Source organism: Equus asinus, chromosome 21, assembly GCF_041296235.1.
Source record: "Equus asinus isolate D_3611 breed Donkey chromosome 21, EquAss-T2T_v2, whole genome shotgun sequence".
Classification (NCBI taxonomy): Eukaryota; Metazoa; Chordata; class Mammalia; order Perissodactyla; family Equidae; genus Equus; species Equus asinus.
The window spans coordinates 43,182,363-43,207,100 of NC_091810.1; the positions used below are offsets into that span (position 1 = coordinate 43,182,363).

The following is a 24,738-nucleotide window of genomic DNA, read 5'->3' on the forward strand; positions in this document are numbered from 1 at the left end:
AGGCCACAAGGGCTGGCTCTCTCATACTTTTTAATGTTGTCCATTCTGCTAATCACAGATAATTAGTATATTTCCATCATTTTCTTGAGCTTTTATCACATCAGATTTCTTTCCCACTCTAAGTTGTTACAAATAATTTCCTCTAAATCTGGTATAAAGCAGGGCTCTCTGCACCTATTGCACTTGGATCACTTCTGGTTTGTTATCAACATTTTTTTTTTTTATGTGTAGACATTATGTTCTTAGATCTAAAAGAGGATATGTAGATCTGTCTCCCTTAGAGGGGAAAAAAGAGAAAGAAAATACTACATGGGGAAAGTTGGTGTCTCTACATAATATCCACAAACACTTCTTCCATAATTCAGTTGTAGAGTGACTGGTATTTATTGAATTTAAAATGGACTTCATTATCTCTAACAGAGAACCTTAAAAATTTTTTGACATTCCTGGAAGAACTTAGTACTCCAGAAGGAAAATGGCAATGGAAAGTCCATTGTAAATTTCAGAAAAAACTAAAGGAACTAGGCAGGTAAGATTTGAAAAATAACTATGTAATGATGGTTAGTTGTTAACAATGTGTTCACAGAATTTCTTTCTCTGTTTTTCTATGTTTGTAGATTACGGAGCTGTTCACTTTTCACAGATATCCTTAGCCAACCATAAGGCAATGTAGAAATTGAATTATTCTACCCTGTCTGGAAGTGGTATTCTTGTTTAGATAGAAGTTTGCTGAAGTTCTAGTTATGTATAAAGATAAAATTGGTTTAATCTTTGCCCCTGGGGGTTTAGAATAATAATGGAAATGGAGTGATCAGCATTCTTTATTAATTTTTTTGCTGAACTGTATATAGGCCAGCTAGATCAGGCCCTCTCCAATTGAGACTACCTTAGGGAGCTAATTGAGTAACTTCACACATATCGAGACAAGGATTAATCTTGACATAAGGGGATTTGTTATTAGGACATTCATTTCTATAAACAACTGATTTCTAACATGACCAGAAGTCACTTCTTAAAGTGGAATCCTTGGAGCACTAGTTACTTGAGAGGCTCCACAAATGATTATGTAATCAGATGAGTTTGGGAAACTGTAGTCATGTGTCACTTAACGAAGGAGACACGTTCTGAGAAATGTGTCGTCATTAGCTGACTTCATCGCTGTGTGAACATCAGAGTGTTTTTACACAAACCTAGATGGTATAGTCCTAGCCTATATGGTACTAATCTTAAGGGACCACTGTTGTATATGGTCCATGGTTGACTGAAATATCGTTATGTAGTACATGACTGTATATCCTACTACTAGAGAGTCCATACAATGTATTTCTACATTTAAGCAATGTAGAGAATTCTACATTAAGGAAGCTGCGCAACTCAGTAGTTAAGAATTCTGTTTTACATTTTGTCACCCAGCATTTCCTAAACTTAGACTGCAAAATTTTGACATTCCATGGTCAGGTCTTCGAGGAATGGCCATGGTACATTTAGGGAAATGCAGGCTTAAATAATTTTTAAGTACTTAACTTTTTGTAGTAATTCACTTTTTTAACCTTGTTTTATCTTCAAATCACGTGAAATAGGCATCAGACAAGTCGTGTGTTTATATAACAGGGAACAATACTCAGGCCCAAAGATGTAACTTGTACACTTAGTACCCTGATCTCCCTGACAGGAGCCAGTAATTTCTACCACTTGTTGCACTGTGCCTTGTGCCTAGAAATAGCTTAGAGCCATGTATTTTTTGAAGGAAAGATTTATATTTTTTGGTCCTTTTATGCCTTTCATTCAAGTTCTAAATTAGTAAAGCTAGAGAACTATAGTTTGTTACTTAGTAAATAAAATGACTGGTTGAGATTTTAGTCTAAGCAGAATAGCTGGCCCTCAGGCTTTTCACTCAGAGAAAGTTCCTGGACTTACATGTGGGTTGCACAATTCCTGCTCTCCCTCTCCCCTAAGAAGCTCCCCTACATTAGGCAGTGAGCTAAGCACTGCAGTTGTCATTAGTTAACTCAATTGAGAATTTACGGTTTTAATTTCAAGCAAAAACTGCTGCACTAAATTTTAGAAATGCAGATCCAGATACTGAACTATACTTAATTTCACAGGTTGAATTCTAAAGCTCTGAGTCTGTTGACACTTCTGAATGTCTATCAGAAGAAACATCTGGTTGAAATTTTGTCATACCACAATTGTGATTCACAAACTCGAAATGCTCCAGAATTGGATTGCCTTATCAGACTTCAGGCTCAGAACATACAGCAACGACACATAGTCTTTTTAACAGGTAACTAGTGTGCTTTAAGCTTTCTGCTATGAATATAGGAATGTGGACGAAAGGAGTCTGTGGGGTTGTGGTGGGTTGTTGATTATTTAGTTATGATTCTGAAAATGTGGAGGAAAGGATTTTGTGAAGTCTGGGAGCAGACATCATCATGTGTCTGTGTATATTTTCAAGTGTTTTATGCTCAAAACATCTTTTTTTAATTTAGAGAAGAATATCAAGATGCTTTCCAGTTATACAGATAATGGAATAGTAGTTGCAACTGCTGAAGATTTTATGCAAAACTTTAAAAATCTTGTGGGCTATCACAACTCAATCACAGAAGAAAACCTTCCACTGCTTGGTGCTAATGAGGATCTTGAGTCGCAGTCAGGTAACTTTTCAGTAGTTTTCCTTTTCTTTAAGGCAGACAGAAAAAGAGAAACGGTTTTGCTGTTTTCGTATAATGAAATGCCTATTTTGAAACCACTCACCTCAGTGTAAACAGCTTCAGAGAAGTGTTTCAAGGCATTTATCATTCTTATACTTATTATACATGTTAAGAGTTACTGTAGACTGCGTACTAGAGTAGACATTTTCTCTTTGAGGGTATGGTTATTGGCTGCTGTTATCAGCAAAGGGGTTATATTTTTAAAAAGGAGGACACCAGATAGGGGGGTTTAGCATCAAGCTACTGTCTCCCCAGATGTATAAAGGAGTTAAATTACAAAGTAATAGGGATATCCATAGCTTTAGTCTTTTGTGAGATGGCCTCTGCTTTGGTTCCAGGATTTATATAAAATGAAAGATGTACTTACTTTTGTTTTTGATGAAAAGCAGAGATGATCGAACATTTGATAGAGCTAACCAGTTATAGTAGTAATCCAGTGAAGCTAGATGTCGAAATTTTTATTTTATATTTGTCTTGTCAAATACTGAATTACCGTATAACTTTAGATGCTGTTTTGACATTAACCCCTTTGGAGCTGGGAGTTGGGATTTCCCAACATTAAACGTGAACACATTTCGCAGAAGCTTTTAGCATCGGATTATCTGGACATTCACACCTAGTGTGAGTGTTGTGACTAAGTGAACTTGTGGCAGAAGACCAAGCTTTAAGGGATTGTGGACTTGCAGACCCTGACGCATTATATTGTGTGAGTAGTGTATAATTTTAAAACTTAAACAAATTGTGTATTTCAATAGAGGAGGACTTTTTGTTTTTTAAATGTAGCTCTTTTAGAAAACGATGAAAAGGATGAAGAGGATATGTCTCTGGATTCAGGGGATGAAATCTCACAAATAGAAGTATGCAGCAATTTTCATTCAGAAATATTGACGAAAGAGACCAAAGGATCACGTGGAACAGATCAAAATATGAATATTCAAATTCAGTTGCAATCGTCTCTTGACGTGCAAAAAAGTTTATTAGAAGATAAGACTTATCAAATTGATTCTGAAGAGAGAGCTTCTATTGATCTAGTATGCTCTGAAGGAGAGAACAGCAATTCAGCTGAACAAGATTCATATAGCAACTTTCAGGTTTATCACAGTCAATTAAATATGTCCCATCAGTTTAGTCATTTTAATGTTCTCACTCATCAGACATTTTTGGGGACACCATATGCCCTTTCATCAAGTCAGTCTCAAGAAAGTGAAAATTACTTTTTATCTGCTTATACTCAAAGCTTGGATAGAGAGAAATCTTCATCTCCATTAAATTGGGGGAAAAGTGATTCTTCCAGGCCATATTCAAAAGAGAAATAATTACAGTAACTTTTTTTTTTGGAAGTAGGTTGTTACGGACTTTTTCTGTTTTTTAAAAGTGAATTAACAATTTATATTTCTTTCTCTAAAAAAAAGGTTTCTTGTCCTTTCTCAAATGTTTTTTTCCTCTTATTTAAATCATGATGGCCTGTAACATTTGAAGTATCTGAAAATTGAAATAAATATATATTTTTAACATATATTGTACTTGCATTATCTCATGTTGGCACTTTTAAGTTTTACAGTTTATATGTCACTTGTACTTCAGCTTCAAACTGAAGCCTGTTTTACATATAAAATGAGATATTTGCAAAAGGATAGTGAACAGCAACGGCTTTCCTTTTTTCTCCCTCTAATGTCCGATACCAACTACTTTTGCTGAAACGACATATCAACTGTTGTATTTATTTTGATTTAAGCTTTTGTAGAGTGTTTTTACACAGGTATAAGCCAGTGATGTTAACAAATATTTTCAGGATTTTGGCTGAATACCTCAAGATTTATCTACCAGTGCAGTTTCATTTAGATGATAAACCATGTACATAGGACTTAGGATTTAATACCAGGCAGCATTATTTTTTATCTTTAGGTTTAGCCATGTAAAAATCGCCTGCTGCTAAAATTTTGGTCAACTTTTAGTTTTGAGAGTATTTGATAATTACAATTTTCAGTGCTTGTGTGGTCCTTGACTTAACCAAATTCATAATTCAAAAGATAGGTTTCTGTTTATTAAAAAACATTAAATAATTTGCTATAGATTTTTAAATTGGTAGTCTTAGAAAAATGGAAGTATATTTTTGTGGTGGTAAGCACTTAGGTGCTATACTAAAAATAACTTTTTAAATTCACAGATAAAGTATATAGTGGAGATCAATTTTAAAACCATATCTAATGCAAACTTGTGTTTTTGAAAACTACAGTTTATACAATAAAAGTCATAAAAACAGGATCTAGAGAAAAGAAAAATTACCACATGAGCCTAAACTGAATCTGGGTTTAGAATTAAAAGTTGTTGGGATTGTTAAGTCAGACCTTCCTTTGGCGCCTCAAAAAACTTGGAAGAGTTCTACTCTTTTAAATCTCTTCATAGAGCAAAATACGTAAGTGGTATTTCACTTATGATCTACATATAAAGTGTGGAAGAACATTGGCTGTTAATAGGTCAGAAACTCCAGCCTGTCAAGGTAAGTAGAAAGTGTTTTTTTATAGGACTTAAATACCCAGATTGTGACAGAGCAAAAAATTGGTTTTTTACTACTAAGCTTTTACAAAAGTATGTTTTATTGTAAAAAATATATATATATACACAGCATTTTACTATATAATGTACACATTTTAAATAAGCATTTAAAAAATAAATCTAGGCTATTTAAAAAATACAGTTAAGTAACAAGCACATTTTATAATTTGGAAGACACAAATCAAATGTGAAGGATTTGATTGTCTACATTTAAAACGTAGAACTAAAATTCTCTTCTTGATTTGCAGCTAAAGGCATGAGATTAGTTTCCAACTCCCTTTGCTTCTGGAGAAGGCCCTGAAATCACATTGATATGTTAGTAAGGTGTGCAGCAGACTTGCAAATTATTCCTCTTTTACATTTCTGTCCTGTTAATCCAGATTTATATTTACTTTGAAAACATTGTGTTAAGCTCAGTTACTTTGCAATAACTTAAGCTTTATCTTTGTCATGTTGAATTTTATTCACTCAAAAAATTTCAGTAATTCTTACACTAGATTTGGATATTGTATAACTATTATGTATCTGTAAGATTCTACTTTTAGCATAAAAACCAATAGGGATAACTTTTCTCAAAACCAAGTTTCCACAACTATGAAGCTGAGATCCCTCTCTTCCTGTTCCCCAAATGCTCTTAACATGGTAATGAGACACACCGAGAGACATCCTACGTTTATCTTGACTGCACTAACCTTAGTGGTTAATACAAGGCCATGCTGAAATAAGATGTGGCCACTATATAGGTGGGTGAAGGTATGCATCATATTCCTTCCACTTGACCTCACAACTTTTGTCTCCCCTAACCTAGAAGTAAAAACGTCTTGTCACATTAAAGGAATATTTAAGTAAAATCTTTGCTGTGTGTTACCAAGCTTGAGTTTACAGAACTCAATCAACACGTAACCAAAACTAGCATTTAAAAAACTAAAGGATACTTTCTTCATAAGCCTGTATTAGTGGGGGTGCTCTTCTAGCTGCACAAAAAGAATTGGGAAGCAACACTTGAATCGACAATTTGAAATGCAAGAGGTGTGGTAAATGACTGAGTATAGTGAAGTGCACTCCTAAAACAGCAGTTTATTTTTCCCAAATATAAAAAATGTACTGTGAATCAAAACTGCAGACCAATTTTGCGAGTCATTATTTTTCTTAAGCCCAGGGATATGTTTTTTAAAGCTAGATGATGGAGAAAAGTTATAGCCTTAAATATTGGATGTGTTACCTGAGCAAGATAAAGAGAAGTCACAGTAATTGGTGTGGGAGAAAAAGTAGTCTGGTGAGTAAGATTATACGTATAATTTCACACTGAATTATACTATTCTTTGGGACTTATGTCAATGTTCTGTTCCAAACACTGCCAACACATTCATTTAAAAAATGTGTGAAGTACATTATCAAGAATTTATTAAAGCGTAATTGTGTTATTTTCTGCCTTTGGTTTTTAGGGCCTTATTGATCACGTTTTACTGTTCAAATGTATGCATTTTCCATTCAATAAAATTGTCTTAATATTTGAACTGTCTCATGATTTCATACTGGAAATAAATATTCTTAAAAACGGCAATGGGAAACGAATTGAAGGAAAGTCCTGTTTTATTTCAAAATTAATACATAGGTGAATTTTTGATGTTTTTGAACTGGGATGCAGTAAAGTCACATATATCATGTAACCAACTAGGCACTTTAAGTAAAAATCCTAGCCATTCCAACACACAGCCCTCCCCCAGCCATATACAGAAAAACAGTCACATCCATAATTGGTGAAAAAGCTCATACCTGTCTCAGTTCTGATAGTCCCTTAAGGATTGCTTGCTGTCGATCCCTGTTTTTCACCAAGTTAGGATTAAGAAGTGGGTCCCTCACATGGTCAGAGTCAACCAGCTGTCGTTCTTGGTCATAGTCTGAAGCCAGATGAAAATGAGAAAAGTCAAAATACATTTCTAATAATACAATATAGCTCTATGCTATACTATTCTAAGGATTAATATTCAATTAAAGATTTAGTAATGGACCCCAAAGGAGAAATTCTCCCTCTCCTGGGGCAAAACTTATGATATTTTTTAGAACTAAGGGCAGGAATACTAACTTAGATTTTGGGTTACCTGTGCAGGGGGTAATACTTAAATATTTAACTTACCATATGGATTTTGGTACTGAGGATCCTGAGTTAAAGGCCTAGACAATGGTGCATCTGGATCAAGGTAATAGATCTCATTGGTTCGGACATAGGGAATAAAATGGGATGGTTCAGAAATTCCAGGTGATGATGCTGTTTGATTGCCTCCTGAGATAAGATTCTCTCTCTCGTAATTAGTGTTTTTTAGCGTCTGAGTTTGTTGTGTTCTGTTGTTCACTGCTGGAACTTTTGGTGACTGAGACCTATTTTTTTAAAAAAGCATAATTAGAGACTAAGAAGCTTCAGTACAAAATTGTGTGTTTTAGATTAAGCATATCTACTCTTTAATCACATTACAATTTATTCTAAATGTACCTATAAACACCTTTAGGAACGCTATAGAAGCTTGAGTTCTATAATATCTTTTCCTAAAACAGGGCAACAGAGTGGGATTAATTTGTTTTTACTAGTACTTGCTGAAGATATATGTACTCTAGTATAGGGGGGAATATTAAGTTACTAGAGCCTGAGGATCAATGCTAGCTGGGTTAGGTCAAAATGTTTCTCCTTAGATAACTCACCATAAAATGTACTTAACATCTGAACTAAACTTGCTGTTAGAGCCACATTCTTAGACAACTCTAACCTAGCTGGTTCATGCACAAAGGGATAGAATAAAAATTTAAACAGTTCCAAATCTCCCATTGGTTAACTGAATTTCTCAATGTCCCTGCCAGTCATTTCTTCCCTCCGCCCTCAATCCAAGCAGAATGTCTATTCCACTGTTGACATACCTGGAAAATCAAAACTATTAAGCTAACTCTGGAGATAACACAAAATATCACCTACATTCCTGCCTGGGATGCCTAGGCCCAGTCCAACTTGGACCTTCAAATTCTAGGTAAAATGCCAGCCACACTTTCCCTTAAAGCTCTACTCCCTCACCTGGAAGTCACATACTTTCCTGTTACTGTCTTCATATACATACATGCTTGATCTCACCTATAGTTTGAGCAAATATTTTATACCACACAGAAAGCAATAAGTGGCTATGGAATCAATCTGATGCATAACATACCTTTCCTTGCTGAAAGAATTAATTTTCAGAGGCTCTTCTTCCTAAAAGATGGATAGATAAATGTAGAAAGGAGTAACAGTATTTCCTTATGTCCTTACAAACGTTTTTAGAGGTTACTTGTTGAAATAATCTGAGGGAGACTATATTTTTCCAGAGTCAGAGACGACCAGTCCAGTAATTCCTGATCTTATAAATTATCACCTGTCTGGACTATAAAGAAGAGTTTTGAATGGGTGTTTGAATCAAGAATAGCATTAATCTATACAGGGTTTAAGTGTAAACTTTTTCCGTAAGAATCCAACAGTAAACATTTCTGGCTTTGTGAGCCATGTGGTGGTCTCTGTTAGAACTAGTCTGAACTCTACCATTGTAGGGCGAGGTCAGCCATAGACAATACATAAAAGAATGAGCATGGCTGTGTTCCTATAAAGCCTTATTTACAAAAGCTGGCAGCAGGACGGATTTGCCCACGGGCCATTGTTTGCTGACCCCCGGCATAAACAAATTCTAGAACTCTTGTTCAGACACAGAACAGCTTTGTCAAAACATGCACACGGGGAACCGTGTTTTCAATTTAGAAACATCAATACATACTTTAAAATATATTTTTAAGACAAGAGCTTTACCTTTTTGACTAGATGCCACTTGAACCTTGGCTCAGTTTCTTGATGAGATGAATGAAAAACTTCTGGTGAAGTGCCTCTATTTTGAGAGAGGTGTCCGGAATTATTTATTTCTACCAAATTAAGCAGTTCCATCTGCCTTCTTACCTTTTTTTCTTCTCTTTGCTTTTGAAGCTGTTTAGGGTACTTTTCTGATGCTGGGATATACCTTTTGATTGGCTTATTTATATTCCAATCAGGCCTTTTAGGACATTTCTTCATATGTTTCATTTGTTTCTCTGTTCTTGTGAACTGATTACACTGGTCATTATACCAACTGTTTTCTTTTTCTAAGTTGGCTCCTTTATCCCTACTTAATACTACTTGTTTGTTTTTCTTAGTGTTAAACTGTTGATTAAATTCTGCAGGAATCTCGGGAGATGAACAATTTATAATTTCCCTCTCTATTACTGATCCACAGCATGATTCTGCATTGGTGAATATTCCTGTATTTAAGTCATCTAAAAGAAAGTTTCAGATGATTATTTTTTTAAATTATAGTAAAGCATACATAACACAAAACTTACCAATTTAACCACTTTTTTCAAAGGCATTAAATAGTTTTATTAGTTACTGCCCTCTAAAACCTTTCTTGTTTTAATTTCCAAAACAAATTCTATACCCATTAAACTCTCCATTCCTTCCTCCCCGCTCCTGGCAACCACCATTCTACTTTCTGTTTCTCTAAATTTGACTAAGTACCACGTAAGTGGAATCATAAAGTACTTGTATTTTTGTGACGTATTTTGTGATTATATTTTTGTGGCTTATTTCACTTAATGTAATGACCTCAAAGTTTATCCATGTTGTAGCATGTGTCAGAATTTCCTCCCTTCCTAAGGCTGAATAATATGCCATTGTATGTACACACCACATTTTGTTTATCCATCCGTCTGTGAAGGGACACTTGCATTGCTTCTACCTCTCAGCTACTGTGAATAATGCCGCTATAAACATGACTGTCCAAATATCTCCTCAAGACCTTTTCAGTTCTTTTCAGTACATACCCAGAAGTGGAACTGCTGGATCATATGGTAATTATATTTTTAATTTCTTTTGAGGAAATGCCATACTGATTTCTATAGCAGCTGTAGCATTTTACACTGTCACTAACAATGCAGAGGGTTCCAATTTCTCCAAATCCTCCACTAAACCATTTTTAAGTGTAAAATTCAGTGGCACCAAGCACACCCACAATGCTGCACAATTCCAGACCTCTTAGTCACCCCAAACAGAAACCCTGCTCTCACTAAACAGTAACTCCCCATTCCACCCTCCCTCCCAACCCCCAACAACCTCCACTCTACTTTCCATCTCTATGAATTTGTCCACCCCACCCCACCTAGATTCCTCACACAAGTGGAACCATATACTATTTGTGTTTCCCTGCACCACCCATCCCACTCCTCCTGTGTCCAGCTTATTTCACTCAGCATAATGCCTTTCAGGGTCATCCATGCTATAGCATGTATCAGAACTTCAGATGATTCATTCTTAGCATCACAGAATGTAGACAATTTTTTAAACAAAACTTTCCAAAGAAATGTCTTGGCTTTCACTTAGAATATAACAAACACTGTATGTATTACCATCTTGTATATCTAAGTAAATTTATTTCTACATTTTTCCTATCAATGTAACTGACAAAATTTTTCATCAAAGCAATGTAAAAAATCTCTTTTAAGAGAGATGTGAAGTTTTGTTATCTTGGTTTGAAATTAACAACATAAATATAAAAAGATCTGGAAAATGTCCTTCAGAACATAAATATAAAAAGAGCTGGGAAAATGTCCTTCAGAGGCACTGGGAAATGTCTTATAACTCCCCTCTTGGAACAAAATTTTTAGCGAAATGTTGCTATTTATGTAAAGTCATATGTTGCATTTCATATCTCATATGGCATTCATTATGCTTTGCCTGCAGACCATCCCTGAATCACATACAACCTTTCACTTTTTGCCATTCTGAAAACAGGAAAAGTTCACCACTCAAAAAAAGGACACTGAAATTTCACTACTACTTATGTAATGTTCAGTGATGTGCTCCATTATCACAGCTGTGTAACCAGTTAAGCAACAACCTTGCAAAGGCTTTCTTTCACATATGATTAAAATTTTAAATTCACAATTAGCGAAGGAAAGGAAGAGGTCTGGGTTGCACATAAAAGTGCAGTTATTACTCTCTTATCTTGGACACTAGGTATATTATTCCAGGCTGGAACTGCTCTGGGACTAATCCCTACTTAGGCTGCCCAGCCTGCATCATTCTCATACTGAATATCTTTTGCTACTCTAGACCCATTTCACAACCTTTCTCTCCGCTGCTCTCTGCTGCGGCAGACTGACTGGTATGAACCATATCAATGGGTTCTTCAGCCCTCTTTCTGCTTCTGTCAAGAGGGATCAAAGGCAGATTAAAGGGAGGGAGAAGAGTGAAGTCAGGATGTTTATTCCACTGGCTCATTCCCTGTGACTTGACCTCAGGCTGACTGTCCCTTTACTAAAGGTCACTGCTCCTCTAAGTTACCTCTCTACAACTCTTGTCTTCTAGGTTCCAGTAACAGCTCAGTTGCTACTGGCACCAGAGTCAACGCACTATTTCTGTGATTCCCTCACAGCCACTCCTTTGGAAACAGTCCCTTTCTAAATAAACCATCTTGAATTATTCTATTTTGGGACCCTGAGTGATTAAATTCCCTTATTTAGAGCCACCCCGTGATAATATACATAATTTCACTGTCTTAAAGACTTAGTTTCACCTTCCTTTAATTAATGTGTAAGATTTATATAATTTTGTTATTTATCTGGACATAGGGAAGGGACTAAGTCAGATTCTTGAAGCTTAAGAGCAAACTAGCAAAAAATACCAAGAGCTCATAAGCAGAATAATTTCAGATAACCAAGCAGGTTGCACTGGGGAACTGCTTTACCCTACTTTCCCTTTTCAAGGTTCCTTTCTACTTTCCTGCCATTTGATGTGGGTAATTTGGTGTTGTATTGAAGTAAAGTCTAAAATTAACTGGCAGAAAATAGTGGTATGCTAGGGAAAGGATTTCCTTAAGACATTTTGGGCTTGGGGCTCTCTACTACCCAACTCCAGAGTGGCTTTTTGATATTCCTAGAAGAATATCTCCTAATCTATGGCCAGCCAAATTGGTTTTTCTTTCTTTTTAAGCTATCATGGGATTCCCAAGACCACAAATACTGACAGGAGGGTCCATTGCTAATTAGTTTAAAAAGTGAAGGGTTCTGGTTCAAGATGGCGACCTGGGGAGATCCTGAACTCACCCTCCTTCTATGAACACACCAAATCTACACTTACATACGGAACGGTTTCCTCTGAAAAAGAAGAAAAGTGGCTGAGCAACTACTACACTCCTATCAAGCAAGTGAGAAAGAGACCACATAGAGGTGGGGAGGAGAGGCTGAGACACAATCAAGCCATAAACCGTACTCCTGGTGGCGAATCGAGAGGGAATTCAAAACCCAGAGCTTCTCTCTGAGGAGTGAAGGGTTTGAACCCCACATCAGGCACTGCAACTTTTAAGACCTGTAATGGAGACACGAGCCCTAAAACATCCAGCTTTGAAAAGTCAGGGCTCACATCCACGAGATCCACAAGGCTATAGTGGAAGGGAGAAACAAGGGCTCACGGGTGGACTCACTCGCCCCAGAGCAGAGGCAGCCAATTGTGCCCAGACTATATCAAAGAGGCTCATTTACTTACAGTAAAGCATCAGCCTGAGGGGCAGGCATCTAACTTAACACACATTTGGGGGCCTACTGGGATACCCTCTGGGGGCTGAGGCTGGCAGGCACCATATTCAGAAAATTTTTTTTTTAACTCTAGGCATCCCCCTCCTTCCCCAGCCGCTAGCAGGCACCATCTTCACACTCCCCTCTCTCTCTTGCTCCAGCCAGTGGGTTGCCATCTTCATACTCTCCCTCTGCACCACTCCAGAACGCCAGTATCGCCTGGAGGGGAACATTTACACAAGTCTGGTGCCCCAGTTCTTTGCAGCTGCTGCCAGGAGACAACTGCATCACCTGGCTCTGGTGGCTAATGGGGCTGACACTCATGGGTCCCACAGGACTGTAACCAACGGACAAACAGTTCTTAAACAGCTACCACTCCCATGGCACAGTAAGAGGCAAGAGACCCAGGAGTTCAGTCTTTCTGGGAAAGATGCCTATTAGCTTATCATCACAGCTGCAGCCTTGGGGGCAGGCTTCTAATTAAACAAACATCCAAGAGCTGACTGTGTTTCTTTCCAGAGACCTTGGAGGATGAGCACTATCTTTGCGTTTTCCTTCTGCCAAGCTCCACAGCACCAATCTCTCAGAGAATAGTTCTTACATGCCTCTAGTACCCCAGTTTTTACATCTTGTGCCCTGGTTTCTACAGGTGCTGCCCAGGGGGTGCCCCTTGATCACCTGGCTCTGGTGGCTGGGGGGGTTTGCATTCCTGGGTCCCATGAGGCTGTAACAATCAAAAAGACAGTTCTTGGCATACTACCACCCCTAGGGCACTGCACAGACAGGATACTGAAACATACCCCCAGTCTCTGTGTCAAAGAGGCCTATTTGGTTGTCCTGGAGTTTCAACCTGAGGGGTAGGCTTCAGGTTTGAAACACATCTAGAGGCCTACTGAGGTGCTCTCAGGGAACATAGGCTGGTAGATGCCATCTTTGTGCTCTCCCTCTGACTTGCTACAGCTCGCCAATATCTCCCAGAAAGGAACTTACAACTCGCCTGGAGCCCCAACTTTTCTGACTGCCACCCAGGAGACACTTCCAGATCACCTGGCTCTGGTGGCTGCAGGGCTCAGGCATGCGGTCCCAAAGGACTGTATGTGTTTGCATACTTTAAAAGGTGCTGCCCGAGGGTCTGGTTTCCAAGCAGCCTCAATGTAGGTGCTGACTGAGATCCTCCCCTTTGGGACACTCATAGGTCTTGGCACACCAACTACTGTGTGCTATTAAAAATAAAATAGGCTGCTTGGACAATCACAAAGGTTTGAGAGACAACCAAGAGTTAAGAGTACAGTTGAACGATAAGATTTATCTCCTTTAAGACTGGGAGAGGTGGCTGTTTCATCTAATACATAGAAACCAACATGGAGAGCCCAGCAAAAGGAAGAAACAGAGAAATACATTCCACACAAAAGAAAAAGATAAAACCTCAGGAAAAAACCTTAATGAAATGGAGATCAGCAATTGAATTTAATCAGATAAGTAATTTACCTGATAAAGAGTTCAAACTAATGGTCATAAACATGTCACCAGGGGCCAGCCCTGTGGCTAAGTGGTTAAATTTACATGCTCCACTTTGCTGGCCCAGGGTTTTGCTGATTCAGATCTTGGGTGTGGACCCAGCACCGCTCATAAGCCATGCTGAGGCTGCACCCCACATAACAGAACTAAAGGGATCTACAACTAAAATACACAACTACGTACTGGGCAGCTTTCGGGAGGGAGGAGGAAGAGGAGGGGAAAGGGAAGGAAAGGGGAGGGGGAGGAGGAGGATACACCCAACACAGGAGCACCTAAATATATAAAGCAAATATTAACAGACCTAAAGGGAGAAACAGACTACAACAATAGTAGGGGACTTTAATACCCCACTTACATCAATGGACAGATGATCCAGACAGAAAACTGTAAATGTCACATTAGACAAGAACTTCACAGATATATATAGAACATTCCATCCAAATGCAACAGGATACACATTCTTCTCAAGTGCACATGGAACATTCTCCAGGATAGATTATATGTTAGGCCACAAAACACATCTTAATAAATTTAAGAAGACTGAAATCTTGTCAAGCATCTTTTCTGACCACAATAGTATAAAACTAGAAATTGATTACAAGAAGAAAACTAAACAATTCACAAATATGTGGAGATTAAACAACATGCTCCAGAACAACCAATGGGTCAAAGAAAAAATCAGAAATAAAAAAATACCTGTGATACATTAGAATGGAAATACAACATACCAAAACTTATGGGATACAGTAAAAGCAGTTATAAGAAGGAAGTTCATAGCAATAAATGCCTACATCAAGAAACAAGAAAAACTCAACAATCTAACTTTAACACCTCAAAGAACTAGAAAAAGAACAAAGACCAAAGTTAGTAGAAGGAGGGAATAACAAAGATCAGGGCAGAAGTAAATGAAAGAGAGACTAAAAAGATAACAGGAAAAAAATCAATGAAACTAAGAGCTGGTTCTCTGAAAAGAAACAAAATTGACAAACCTTTAGCTAGACTCACCAAGAAAAAACAAGAGAGGACTCAAATAAAATCAAAAAATGAAAGAGGAGATATTACAACTGATAATACAGAAACACAAAGGATCATGAGACTACCAAGAACAATTATACACCAGTAAATTTGACAACCTAGAAGAAATGGACAAATCCCCAGAAACATACAACCAACCAGACTGAAACATGAAGAAATAGAAAATCTGAACAGACCAATTACTAGTTAAGAAGACCCTGTAATCAAAAACCTCCCAACAGGGGCTGGCCTGGTGGTGTAGCGGTTGGGTTCACACACCCTGCTTTGGCGGCCTGAGGTTCACCAGTTTGGATCCTGGGTGTGGACCTGTGCAAGGCTTATCAAGCCATGCTGTGGCAGGCATCATACATATAGGGTGGGGGAAGATGGGCACAGATGTTGGCTCGGGGCTGGTCTTCTTCAGCAAAAAGAGGAGGACTGGTACCGGATGTTAGCTCAGGGCTTATCTTCCTCAAAAAACAAAAACAAACCTCCCAACAAATAAAAGTCCAAATTGGAAAGGAAGAAGTAAAACTATCACTATTTGCAGATGACATATATACAGAAAACCTAAAGATTCCACCAAAAAACTGTTAGAACTAATAAACAAATTCAGTAATGCTGCAGGACGTAAAATCAATATATTGTCATATGCTGCATAATGACGTTTCAGTCAACAACAGACCACATATACAACAGTGGTCCCTTAAGATTAGTACCATATCGCCTAGGGGTGTAGCAGGCCATACCATCTAGTACACTCTATGATGTTCACACAACAACAAAATCTCCTAACAATGCATTTCTCAGAACATATCCCTGTCATTAAGAGACGCGTGACTGTACAAATATCTTTTGCATTTCTACACACTAACAACGAACTATCAGAGAAATTAAGAAAATAATCCCATTTGCAATTGCAGCAAAAAGAATAAAATACCCAGGGATAAATTTAACCAAGGAGGTGAAAGACTTGTACACTGAAAACCATAAGACACTAATGAAAAAAACTGAAGACACAAATGAAAAAATATTCTGTGCTCAGAGATTGGAAGACTATTGTTAAAATGTCCATACTACTCAAAGCAATCTACAGATTCAATGCAATCCCTATCAAAATTCCAATGACATTTTTCATAGAACTAGAACAAACAATTCTAAAATTTGTATGGAACCACAAAGAACCCTGAATAACCAAAATGATCTTGAGAAAGAAGAACAAAGCTAGAGGCATCACACTCCCTGATTTTAAACCATATTACAAAACTATAGTAATCAAAACAGTATGTTGTCAGCATAAAAACAGACACACAGATCAATGGAACTGAACAGAGAGCCCAGAAATAAACCCACACATATATGGTCAATTAATTTATGATAAAGCCAAGAATATGCAATGGGGAAAGGACAGTCTCTTCAACAAATGGTGTGGGGGAAACTGGACAGCCAATGCAAAATCTTACACCATACATAAAAATTAACTCAAAATGGATTAAACACTTGAATGTAAGACCTGGTACCACAGAGCTCCTAGAAAAAAACATAGGCGGTAAACTCCTTGACATTGGTCTTGGTGATGATTTTTCACGTGACACCAAAAGCAAAGGCAACAAAAGTAAAAGTAAAACAAGTGGGACTATATCAAACTAAAAACCTTCTGCATAGCAAAGGAAACCATCAACAAAACAAAAAGGCAACCTACTGAATGAGAGAAAATATTTGAAAATCATGTATCTTATAAAGGGTTAATATATAAAATATATAAAGAACTCATACAACACAATAGCAAAAAACCAAACAATCCAATTAAAAAATGGGCAGAGGATCTGAATAGACATTTTTCCAAAGAAGACATATAGATGGCCAACAAGTACACAAAAAGATGCTCAACATGACTAATCAGGGAAAAACAAATCAAAACCACAATGAGCTATCACCTCACACCTGTTAGAATGGCTACTATCAAAAAGACAAAAAATAAGTGTTGCAGAGGGTATGGAGAAAAGGGAACTCTTCTGTACTGTTAATGGGAATGTAAATTTGTGTAGCCACTATAGAAGAGCGTGGAGGTTCCCCAAAAAATTAAAAATGGAACTTCCACAAGATCACCAATTCCACTTCTGGGTATTTATCTGAAGGAAACAAAAACACTAACCCAAAAAGATATATGCACTCCCATGTGCACTGCAGCATTATCTACAATAGTTAAGAGAGGGAAGCAATCTAAGTGTCCACTGACAGATAAAGAAAGAAAAGGTAAAAAAAATATATACACACACATTTATAAAAAAATGTAAATAATATGGACTATTACTTAACTATAAAAAAATGAAATCTTGCCATTTGTGACAACATGAGTGGACTTTGAGGGCATTATGCTAAGTGCAATAAGTCAGTCACAAATACCGCAGGGTCTCACTTATATATGGAATCTTAACAACAAAAACAAACAAAAAACCGAAACTCATAGACACAGAGAACAAATTGGTGGTTGCAGGGGGTTAGGAAGAAGAGGGAGGCAGTTGAAATGGGTAAAGGGGGTCAAAAGGTACAAACTTCCAGTTATAAAATAAGTCATGGGGATGTAATGTACAGCATGGTGACTATAGTTAATAATACTGTATTGCATACTCAAAAATTGCTAAGACAGTAAATCTTAAAAGCTCTCATCACAAGGAAAAACATTTTGTAACTCTGTATGATGATGAATGTTAACTAGACATACTGTGGTGATCACTTTGCAATATATACTAATATTGAATCATTATGTTGCACACCTGAAACGAATGTTATATGTCAATTATACCTCAATTAAAAACAAAGTGAAAAGATAAAGAGATTTCTTGGCAGTTATTAAAAAAAACGGGGGGGTTTTCAGACAGATAGCTGGAGGGCTGAAAGGATTCACAGTAAGTATGGAGACCTATGATAATGACATCTCAGATATTCCTTTATTGGCTATGTAAAAATCTAAAAAGAGCACAAGAAAAGATGCTCAACATTAGTCACTGGGGAAATACAAATTAAACCAGGAGATACTACTTGACAACCCCAAGAATAAGTGTGGGCAAAGATGAAGGAAATTGGAACCCTCATACACTGCTGGTGAGAATATAAAACAGTACAGATGCTTTGGAAAACAGTTCGGTAGTTCCTGAAAATGCTAAACATACAGTTACTCTATGACTGAGCAATGTTACTCTTCTCTCCCAAGAGACCTGAAAATATGTCTACACAAACATTTATACATGAGCATACATGTAACAGCCAAAAAGTGGAAGTAATCTAAATGTCCATCAACTGATGATAAAGAAAATGTAATATATCCATAAAATGGAATGTTATTCAGTGATAAAAAGGAACAAAGTACTGATCATGCTAAAACATGACTGAACCTTAACACATCATGCTAAGTGAAAGAATTCAGACACAAACACCACATGTGGTATGATTCTAATTATATGAAACGTCCAGAATAGGAAAACTAGAGAGACAGAATGTAAATGAGTGATTGTCTAGTACTAGAGGGCGGGAGGAAATGAAGAGTGACTGCTAATGGGTACAGGGTTTTTTGGAGCAATAAAAATATTCTAAAATTCACTGTAGTGATGGTTGCATAACTCTGAATATAAAAACTGAATTGTACTCTTTAAAAAAACACTAAATTCTATCCTTTAAATGGGTTAATTTTATGCTATGTGAATTATAGCTCAATGAAGCTGTTATAGAGAAATTGAAAACCAAGAGATTCCTTTATTTTCTCTTACTGAAAACCTCAAACTCCTTTAATTTTCAAACTTTAAATTAATTGAACTTAATTCTAATCGTGACTTGAATTTTAAGGAAATTTTAAACCAAATCACAGGTTCTAAACAAATACCTGTTTGCACACCAGTATCCTTCTTGGGAGAGATCACAGAATTGATACATCGATTACATTTACCACTGACTTCACCCAAGCCATGTCTTGAATTGGAAATGTTGTTAGTAGATGCATTATATTCCACTGGTATTGTATCAACTGGCAAGAGAAATAAATTATCTGATAAAATGACAGTTCAGGAATATTAATAAAAATTATGTGTAGCAGCAACTAAATACGCACAAGACTTTTAATCAATGAGTATGAACACTGCAATAAAAACTTAGAAGGGCTGGCCTAAAAGTTTCCTTCAAAAGGTTACCTGCACTCTTATTCCTTACTGAATTTATGGAGATCACTTAATAGATTTTCTCTGTAAAAATGGGTACAAAGGTGCACATTTTACCTGCTGTGAGCAAAACCTAGGAAAACTTATGTGAAAAGATATTAAAGTGTAAATTATTTACTTCTTCTCTTAAGGCAATTTCCCAAATAAGTATTATAAAGTTACATTAGTTCAAGGTCTGAAACTCCTTCAAAAATATTTAGTCAATAGGTATATTAAAGGTATTAAAAATAGGCAATTATTTAAAGTCATCTTCGAAAAATATTATAAATAAAATTCTAGTTCAGTACTTACCACCAAGATTTTTAATCAATCTAGAGGTGTCATGTCCCTTTTGAGCCAATTCTCGGATTCTCTGTTCTTGTTTCAGTCTCTGTGCCAGCTCCTGCGCTCTCTGCATTGTCTGGAACAGCTCATTTGTCTTGAGAGTCATGATTTCCTACCAATATTTAAGTGCATAAAGTTACTAAATACAATTATCAAACACGCACAGACTTGACTATTCTCTCACAAGAGATATTTTCTAAGCTCCTGTTACGTACCAGGCACTACTGACGATAATGGGAGTGGTCAACACAGCAAAGTTCCTTTCGTTTTGGAGCTTACATTTTAATATCATTTTCTATAGCTGGGATGATACCATAAATAAAAGAACGCTTCTACCTATTCAAGCTTATACTAATAAAGTTCTCAAAGTTTCAAAAAGCAATGGTCAATTCCATCAGAGTTCCATTAAGATTAAAAACAAATTATTAAGAAGTAAAATACAAGGTTTACAGCTATTTCTTGCAATTCAACCAAATGATACTTTGATTTTTTTTCATATATATATATATATATATATATATGTTATTCCATAGGAGTAGTTGGCTCAGCCTATTTAACGTAATGAAATCAGAACCCCAGACCACGTGTCCCTGCATCAGCTAATTTGGGAGTGAAAGTTGCAAGTATGAAAAGGTAAGAAAATGAAGGTTCTCAGCCCTACCTCCCAGCTCCAGGGGAAGTGCCCTATGCTCAACTCTGTAACTCTCACAAATCTTTGGCAATCGAATTTCATAGTATAATTTGCTCTTTTGTCAGGTCAGCTCAAACATGGCACTTGACACCACCATACCTATGCTGTCTGCATCACTTAATATAGGGGTTCTCCGAGCTAACCAGACATCTATTCTTTTTAAAAAGACCCTTATTTAAGCACAAAAGAAACCTCCAAAACAGCAACAAACTGTATCATCAATCCCAGCCAATCACTCTGCAAACATATTCTCCTGTTCCCAAGTGATACAGACAGAAAGGCCAATCATTTCTCTTAGCATATCTAGAATATTCATTAATACACTACTCATACCTTAGAAAACATTTCAAAATCAAGCACATGGATAACTTTTGTTTTCTGCTATAATAACTCATCCTGACCACCTCCTTAGCAGAGAAACACCCCAACAAATACAGCATTTGTGAACTAATCTTTGGAAATAATAAAACCTCCAGCTTCTCTCTATTTTCATAACCTTCTTTATGCAAAGCTTTAATGTTTCTGCATACAGCTTCACAATTTCACAATATATATAAATCTTCAACTTCAGGGTATTTTTCCTTTTTTTTTTTTTAAAGATTGGCACCTGAGCTAACAACTGTTGCCAATCTTTTTTTTTCCTGCTTTTTCTCCCCAAATCCCCCCACTATATAGTTGTATATTTTAGTTGTGGATCCTTCTAGTTGTGGCATGTGGGACGCTGCCTCAGCATGGCCTGATGAGCGGTGCAATGTCCGTGCCCAGGATCTGAACCAGCAAAACCCTGGGCCGCCGAAGCAGAGCGTGAACTTAACCACTCGGCCACAGGGCCGGCCCCTATTTTTCCTTTTAAAAACATATCGTTTTTTTACTCTAAAATGTTAAACAGTTAAAATATAAATACCTACTTCCTTTTGTTTTTGCTTAAACATGTCTTCTTCATACTGTTTCTGCATCTCTTCTCGTTCCCGTGCTAAACGATGCTCCTCTTCTTGTTCTTCCTTCTTTCTTTGCTCTTCTTCCAGCTGCTTCTTCCTGCGCTTCTCTTCTACCTGAGCAGTAATGGCTTTCTAGTCATAAACAACCACACAAATCATTGTCACACAAAAAATAATCAATGAAGCATTTGTTTGGTGTTTCTAAAATAAGTTTAACACTACACAGAAAGTATTACATACACGAGTAAAGTTAAAAAGTCAAATTGCCAATGTATTTCTCCCTTCTACCACTTGTCAAGTTCTACATGCTTTTTGTTTAACCCCAGGAGGGCTGTTGGAAGAACTAATAGAGAAACAACTGAAGAAAAAAATCTCAGTGCTTAGTATACTGTCTGGTAAGTAGCAGATGCTCCATAAATGTCTGTTCACTTAACTGATTAAGAGTAACATTATTAACTAAGCGAAATTCTTTACATATCAGAGATTTGAAAGAATTATTCAGACAATTAAGTCCCTTCAGTATTAGACCAAAGTTAGGAGAGAATTTTAATTTTAGTCTTTCTTACATTATCTGCTAGATTTCTCAATCATAATTCTATTTCAATCCCCTCTATAGTTCCCTTCCAAAGAACTAATTTTCATCCTGACCAAAATTCAGGAGAACTAAACTGATGAAAAAAATATCCAATACTAACTTAACATTTAGCGTCATTTCACATCCACTATGAAGACCTTCTCTTCTGGAAGGCAGGTGGCTATACTATGTGATACTGTCTGATTCTCAGCACGAGCATAATTCTAACATAATGCCAGCTGGAGTAGGGATTAGACTGCTCACGGGATTGGACAGGGCTTGTGCTGTAAGTTTACACTGGAATTTTAATTTCCATTTACTTAAGTATCTATTAGCCATGACTATTACTTATTAAGGCGGAGAACAATATTTTACAATGCAGTACCTGATGTTCTAACTGTTTTTGTCGCCGCCTGTCTCGTTCCTCTATCTCAGCTGGGTCCAAGAGAGCAGTCATGGAACGGAGAAAGCTGGCAAGAAAGATATATTGGCCGTTTAAAACCCAAAAGGTGGGTTTAACAAGTTGCTGAATCATTTTTGTTTGGAATATCTACTAATCATTTTTATTTTAAAGAAAAACACCAAACCAGAAACCAATTAAGATATATTATAAATATAACAATAGTCTTAATAAAGCACAAAGACTTTCTTAAATATCAATAAATACTGAAGAATGAACTTACTTCGTTTTTTGACTGTTTGCCATAGCCACATCTCCAACAGGTTTTACTAAATGCTCCTCCTCTGAAGGTTCAACATGGGTTCCAGTTGTAGGTGTACAAACACTGCTGATATCAGCCAGCTCCTGAGTGTCCGGAGAGACACAGAAGTACTCTGGTTGTTTGTGTGTTGACTGAGAAGACAACTGAGACCGAGAACCAGGATAGCTCTTTAATGAATCAAAATGCATCGCCCATCTGTCATGTTCCTCACCCTAATCATGACAAATAAGAATTGCTAAGAATTTTTCCAATTGTTCTCACGTATAAAATCCTAAATGACAATCAAACATGATTTCTACAAGTTACCATACAGCAGAATAAGCCGTATAAGCAGAATAAGCATCATAAAAATTAACATAACTGTATTCTGTACTGATTTCACATACATTTCGATAACTAGCTTAGAGAATATGAGAAATTCAAAGAAATTAGGAAATTTCTAAAAAGTTAGTTACAAGAAATGATGCAACATCACACGTACTGAATGCATTCAATGAAAAGTTCACAAGAGCAAATGTAGGATTATCTGAATACTCTGGTCTTGTCAAATAGTTTCAGGATACTTTTAAGTTTATGATTAAAGACTTTGAAATTATTTTTTCTCTTTATATCCATAAAACTTCCTAAGTTACCTTTGAAGATATAATTTTTTCCTCTATTTTTCTTTGCCTGTCATCTTCTATTTGCTTGTTCAACTCTTCAATCCATTTTCTCTGCTGTTCTTGTTTCACAGCACTGAAAGGGTGCCCCAGTGGTACTGCTTCCTAAAAAACAGTCGACACCATCTAAAGTTCAGTTCTCTTTTCTAACCACTTCATATTTACAAATCTTGCCAAAGAATTTATACAGATTTAATGTGGAAAGGCATTTATCTCTAAGAAGAGCACTAATTTTAAACAAAAAATTGAGTACACAAGAATTAAGTAGATATATTCTGGTTTTCAGAATCATATTTGTAACATATACTAGCATAAGGATATAATAAGATTAAGTGTAAGGAAAGAAATTTTCTAGTGAAAAACAGAAAATTCTTTCTTTAAAACAAGTATAGGATAATTTAAAATTGATGAGTATTGCTTTACATTTGCCTTTGGAATACAACAAATACTGCTTTTGGATCAAGAACCAGCAGGATGTAAGAGAGCAAGAGGCTTTCTCTATTGAATGGCGTCTCACTCTAGGAAACTCCTTTTCTGTTTCTGCTGTTACAACCCTATTACAATCTAAGATGTTTCAATAAGAAAAATACATTGTGTCCGGATTAAGTCGTCTAATTCTAAGGAAAAAAACCAAAAACAGGAACACAAAAATTTGTTATTGCTTTAACTTAAGAGTTTAGTATGCTCTAACAAAAAGGGAAGAATATATTCTGCTCAAAGTGTCCTGAAATGCAAGAGGTAAGCAACAAACAATTTGTTATATGAGATACCTGCAGGACATAATTTAAAAAATAGTCTGACAGAATACTACAATGGCAATATACATCACAATGTTACTTTCTGCCCTTGTTTTTACTAGAAACAATGGCAAGGCTATAGTTTACAACCAATTGTTTTGATCAAAGGAAATATTTATACAAAAGGAAAAGTCTTAATATCTCCCTGTGGAAAATCTAGTAATCAGTTCTCTAAATTCAGTCTTCAATTTCTTACTTAAGGATGTCTTACAAAGCCATTGCTACTCACTTGCTTACCACCTGAATAATTCATTTCACTTCAACTGACTAGGAAACCCTTTAAATTATTCTTATTTTCTTTTTTACAAGTTTCCCCCAATGTGCATTCAGTTAGAAGAATGAAAGTATAAGGATTTGCTGGGTGGGGAGAGGTGGTAGGTAGGATGGAGATCTCCCTTTTGGTTATTGAGCT

General features: G+C 36.5%; 2 protein-coding genes across 13 annotated transcripts in view; one reads left to right on the forward strand and one right to left on the reverse strand.

Moving 5' to 3' along the window:
* TASOR (transcription activation suppressor) overlaps positions 1-4,227 on the forward strand; it is a 53,136-nt gene extending 48,909 nt beyond the window's left edge. For 2 of the 4 annotated variants that reach the window (XM_014868660.3, XM_014868661.3), the window contains exons 21-24: positions 421-529; positions 2,106-2,284; positions 2,490-2,654; positions 3,495-4,227. In XM_014868660.3, the coding sequence (XP_014724146.3) occupies positions 421-529; positions 2,106-2,284; positions 2,490-2,654; positions 3,495-4,027 (986 nt within the window). In that variant the 3' untranslated portion in view covers positions 4,028-4,227. Of the gene's footprint in view, positions 1-420; positions 530-2,105; positions 2,285-2,489; positions 2,655-3,217 lie in introns of all 4 variants that reach the window. The other 2 variants (XM_014868662.3, XM_044754887.2) reach the window with 1 other exon arrangement.
* A 1,063-nt stretch (positions 4,228-5,290) lies between these two features.
* Positions 5,291-24,738, reverse strand: part of CCDC66 (coiled-coil domain containing 66) — a 48,732-nt gene continuing 29,284 nt past the window's right edge. For 4 of the 9 annotated variants that reach the window (XM_070493170.1, XM_070493174.1, XM_070493176.1 and 1 more), the window contains 11 exons: positions 23,503-23,634; positions 22,832-23,082; positions 22,534-22,618; positions 21,545-21,706; positions 19,913-20,057; positions 19,291-19,431; positions 9,088-9,584; positions 8,462-8,502; positions 7,405-7,649; positions 7,044-7,168; positions 5,291-5,564 (listed from right to left, as the gene is read on the reverse strand). In XM_070493170.1, coding sequence (XP_070349271.1) covers positions 5,478-5,564; positions 7,044-7,168; positions 7,405-7,649; positions 8,462-8,502; positions 9,088-9,584; positions 19,291-19,431; positions 19,913-20,057; positions 21,545-21,706; positions 22,534-22,618; positions 22,832-23,082; positions 23,503-23,634 — 1,911 coding nt within the window. In that variant the 3' untranslated portion in view covers positions 5,291-5,477. The remainder of the gene's footprint in view (positions 5,565-7,043; positions 7,169-7,404; positions 7,650-8,461; positions 8,503-9,087; positions 9,585-19,290; positions 19,432-19,912; positions 20,058-21,544; positions 21,707-22,533; positions 22,619-22,831; positions 23,083-23,502; positions 23,635-24,738) is intronic. The other 5 variants (XM_070493171.1, XM_070493178.1, XM_070493177.1 and 2 more) reach the window with 3 other exon arrangements.